At 39.6% G+C, this 4,918-nt stretch overlaps 1 protein-coding gene and 1 long non-coding RNA gene across 2 annotated transcripts in view; both read left to right on the plus strand.

Moving 5' to 3' along the window:
• ERH (enhancer of rudimentary homolog (Drosophila)) overlaps nt 1-1,686 on the plus strand; it is a 13,736-nt gene extending 12,050 nt beyond the window's left edge. The window contains exon 4 of the mRNA XM_006760760.2: nt 1,193-1,686. Coding sequence (XP_006760823.1) covers nt 1,193-1,295 — 103 coding nt within the window. The 3' untranslated portion in view covers nt 1,296-1,686. The remainder of the gene's footprint in view (nt 1-1,192) is intronic.
• Nucleotides 1,687-4,019: 2,333 nt separating this feature from the next.
• Nucleotides 4,020-4,918, plus strand: part of LOC107182648 — a 2,740-nt gene continuing 1,841 nt past the window's right edge. Inside the window, exon 1 of the long non-coding RNA XR_001513374.1 lies at nt 4,020-4,718. This is a non-coding gene — a long non-coding RNA (uncharacterized LOC107182648). The remainder of the gene's footprint in view (nt 4,719-4,918) is intronic.

The raw sequence follows: 4,918 nt of genomic DNA on the forward strand, positions 1-4,918 counted from the left end.
AATCGAACCTGGAACCTTTCAGTCCGCAGGCCGACGCTCTATCCACTGAGCCAAACTGGTTTCAACGAGGAACTGCATTTAACGGGCCAGAAGGTTGAGGACCACTGAATTAGAGGAAATATTTTAATATTGCTATTTACCTTTTCTCTATAAGTGTCAGATATGAAAGAAAATTAGTAAAATGTATATGAAAACCTTCCTCCTATCAGAGTCTGGGGCACACTGCAGGACCCAGAGTCAAGTCCCCACCCAACTGCACATGCCTCGAAATAGCGGGAGACCCAGACCTGGCAGGCCCCAACCCCATTGGGAAAAAGATCCAGACCCGTCAAGTCCCACTGGGCGGGAGGTGCAGCCTCAGGTCCCCCATCAACCCCACTGGGTTGGGGATGCAGCCTCAGGTCTGCTGTCAAGCCCCACTGGGCAGGGGGTGCAGCCTCAGGTCCCCGGCCCAGCACCATGCAGCCTCAAGTCCCTGCTGATTGCTCATTATGGGAACTTGGCCTCCACTATGAGCTCAGCCATCTTGTGTTACAGAATCCCTGCCTCCGCTGTGGGTGCAGCCATCTTGACCATTATGGTGTGACAGTCAATTTGCATATTCCTGCTTTATTAGATAAGAAGATATAAGGGAAAAGAGGCCAATCAGGTATTGCATGTTCTAAAAATTGTTGGGGCATATAGTTGAAAATCGCTGTCCTAGGGTCCCCACCCCCCACTTTTTTTTTAGGCAAACTGCACCTTTGCATCTCTTAGATGCCATGCAGTGTTTCTACCAGATGGTACACATAGCTTAAAAATTCAACGTGTAATCAGCTCTTTTACATTTTTCAAAAATATATTATTCATTTCAGAGAGGAAGGGAGAGGGAGAGAGAGAGAGAAACATCAATGATGAGAGAGAATCATTGATCGGCTGCCTCCATTGATCAGCTGCCTCCCTCATGCCCCCTACTGGGAATCGAGCCCATAACCCAGGCGTGTGCCCTTGACTAGAATCGAACCTGGGACCCTTCAGTCCACAGGCTGATGCTCTATCCACTGAGACACACCAGTGCCCTTTCATATTTTCATTAAGTTCATGTATGACCATGTGTGTATCTGTGCCAGCATTGGGTAGTTATAATTTGAAGTTTAAAAAAAACCCACAAAAACACACGACAATAATTGTTTATTACTTTTCTGTTCCTCAGTTACCGAGCTGATACCCAGACTTACCAGCCTTATAACAAAGATTGGATTAAAGAGAAGATCTACGTGCTCCTTCGTCGACAGGCCCAACAGGCCGGGAAATAGTTGTGTTGGAAGCATTCGGGGGTTGAGGGTGGGCTTGGAACACAGGTGTGTACAGCTGTCTGTAGTGACGTTTTGTATTATAGTAATCCTGTTTCCATTTTGGTACACTCTAGCCAGGATTGAATGTGTTAGATGATATGTGAGGATCTTGTTCAATCTGAACTCCCATCACCCCCCTTTTTTCTCTTTTTTTACTTAAACATTGTTATGATGACTTAACTAAGAAGTTTTTCTTTGTCAGTTAATGTTGATTCCAATCCTTCATATCTGCTTTATAACATTCACTGTACTAACCCTTCTTCAAGTTGGGGTGGGGGATAGTGACAGTTTAATTATGTGCTAAGATAAAGTCTTAGTGAAAAACAAATAAATGTTCTTTAGTTATATTTTTCCCCTGGTTGCTTTTTATTTTATTTATTTTTTATTTTTCTACATTTTTTGGTCTCTAAACATGAACATTGAATTTTCTTGCAAAGCATTAGTGTCAAAACCAATAGACTGCTACAGAATTTGAAGTTGAACTTTGATGTGATTTATGTAACGCTAACAAGCCTTTTCTGGCCTTGTGAGTCTCATTTGTAGATTCAAGGTTTGCACTTACTGTGGATGCAAACATTATGAAAGACTTTCTGGTGACATGGCTTCTCTGTAGCAGCAAGCCGGTTAGTTCCTTAGCTTTGGTTATGTACTCTCAGTGGGAAGTCCTTGTGCCCTTCTCATAGCCTTCAGCATTTGAATGGCACTCTTGTATGGCAGTATAAGGGTAAGGGAAAGACCACAGAAAAATACAAGATAATCTTGCTTTTAATGTAGAATGTGGTCACATTTGACTTGAACATACAGTATATTGTACCTCCAATCATCAAGTATGTGGACATTTCCTGATTCTGTTATTATGACTGATAGCCAATAATATCTTTATGCACTATGAGTTTGGCAGGGTTTTTGCAGTCTTCATGAGTGCCCCTATATTCTCCTTGTCCCCAAACCCATTTCTACATTAGGGCCAGGTTCTAAGTTAGTATTTATATGTGCTCACTTTTTCTACAGAGTAATTGTTCTATCAATGTCATCACTGTATCAAAGGATTATTAAAATTAGGGTGCCTTACCAAAATTATAGCTGTAGTTATTTCATGTGAACCAGCCAATATTTTTAAATATATGTGTTTTTAATTAATTTCAGAGAGGAGGGGAGAGGGAGACAGAAACATCAATGATGAGAGAGAATCATTGATGATCTGCCTCCTGTATACCTCACACTGTGGTTCGAGCTCACAACCCAGGCATGTGTTCTAACTGGGAATCAAACTGTGGCCTCCTGGTTCATGGGTTGACAGTGAACCACACCAGCTGGGCTGAACCAGCGAAATTTTAAAGCTAAGATATTTTCACAGGAAAAAAAAATCCAAAAGTAAATCAGATTGTCCTACTTCTCACTTGGCCTATCCTATTAATATAGTTTTATTTCTCTAACAGTAGATTAGGATAGGCCAAGTGAGTTTTTTAGTTTTAGTTTTTTTTCAAAAACATTCTGAGCACATCTGAAAAGAATGGAATCCCTTGATTTTTAGATAGAATACAGTTTCTGTATTGGACTTAACAGAGGAAAATAAAATTTACTGTAGAATGTGAGAAAATATATGGGTCCTAGATATTGGGTGATGAGAGCACAAAGGAAGGATGCATTATTTTGAGTCATACTTTATAAGGCTTAAGGTAGAATAGGATTGGAATAAATATGGAGAAATACAAATTTAACTATCTAGAATTACACAGAAGAGGATAAGTAGCTTTTTCATTGTGAAGGTAAAGTCTGATGAAACTTAGTGGTCTGGCCAAGCTACAACCACTGTTCTCATGTCAGGGAGTCGGAGTATTGATTGTGTGGCCTTTCCCCAACCACAGATAAAACAGGTTTGATTTCTGTTTATAAAGTGATATTTTATACTACTACATAAAGGTGAAACCTACCAGACAAATTAAAAAGTTCCTGGTTCTCTATTTCACCTGGTTTTACATGCCTGGAAATTTCTGTAATATTTACTGGCAATACTATTAGCATTTGATCTAAGACAGCCGTGGGCAAACTACGGCCCACGGGCCGAATCCGGCCCGTTTGAAATGAATAAAACTAAAAAAAAAAAAAGACCCTACCCTTTTATGTAATGATGTTTACTTTGAGTTTATATTAGTTCACACAAACACTCCATCCATGCTTTTGTTCCAGCCCTCCGGTCCAGTTTAAGAACCCATTGTGGCCCCCAAGTCAAAAAGTTTGCCCACCCCTGAATTCTAAGAGGTTTCTGGAATATAAAAGAGAAATTTTAACTATCTCACTTCACTTGCAGTTCTGTGGCTTAAAATATTTCAGCAATTCACTAAATGCCTTAGGCACTGTTTGGATAAGTTATATATCTTACTCCTGTGTTTGGATGGAAATGGTGGTGAACTGTTTACTGTCACCAAGTGATGAGCAGACAATTTTTTGTTGTCTTAAAAGCAGACCAGACTTTGGTTTGGAGGAAAAAGAGCAGGGCAGTTGTTAGTATGACGCCAGCTTCATATGAGTGTGGCACATCCTTTATTACAGGTGGAGAATGTACAGCCTGTGGGCCATATAAGGCCCTCAAAATAATTTGGTCTGGCCCTACCAAGGCATTAAGGGTGGGTTAATTAAATGTTTGACCAAATATAGCAGGCTAATTTTTAAGTTGATAACTTTGTGTAGCTCTCAAATGATGTTATAAATATCCAAATGGCCCTTGGTAGAAAAAAGATTCCGCATCTCTGCTTATCAGATAGCTAATTTTTGAAGATTGGAATGAAAATTGGGATTGATATATGAACTGTTTAAAAATAAATATTACTATATTTGTAGAGGTACTTTACAAGAAATATTAATTTATATATTAGCATAATGATAATGGCATTACCACTTAGGCATGGCATTTACTAGTTAGGAAACATTTTTACATATTAAATCATCACAGCAACCCTCTGAGGTAGGAAAAATTATTCCTCTATTAATGGTGAAAAAATAGGTTCAGATTTTTCAAGTTGTTCATCCAGATTACATAGCAATACCACAACAACTTTACTAAATGAAAAAGACATGGTCTTAACCTCAAAGATCTTGAGTGTTGGGAGCCTCACAAAGTGAATAGTTGTGAGGTAAGTGATGGATCTCTGATGCCTATCAAAGGAAACTAGACTCATTTGGATTCATAAATACAAGAATAGGTCACATTTGTCACCTATTTACTCAAAAGTAAACACAGGAGACAGCTCACCAACCCAGCATCATCATTAAAAGTTTCTCCTCCATGGGAGTGAGTAGTCTTCATGGCAGTTTACACAGCCATCCAAGAATTATTCTCTGGACACACCACAAATGATAGCTCAAGTGCAAGAAATAAGACCGGTAAGTTTAAGAGTTAGCTTGGCTTAGAAATCTCATATAAAACAGGTGCCACAATCCTATCTAATAAAAGAGAAACATGGTAATTAGCCGTACATCTGCTACCCTTCCCATTGGCTAATCAGGGTGATATGCAAATTAACTGTCAGCCAAGATGGCGGCCGGTGGCCAGCAGCTTGAAGTGAACATGAGGCTTGCTTGCT

This window comes from Myotis davidii, unplaced genomic scaffold (genome assembly GCF_000327345.1).
Source record: "Myotis davidii unplaced genomic scaffold, ASM32734v1 scaffold17, whole genome shotgun sequence".
Classification (NCBI taxonomy): Eukaryota; Metazoa; Chordata; class Mammalia; order Chiroptera; family Vespertilionidae; genus Myotis; species Myotis davidii.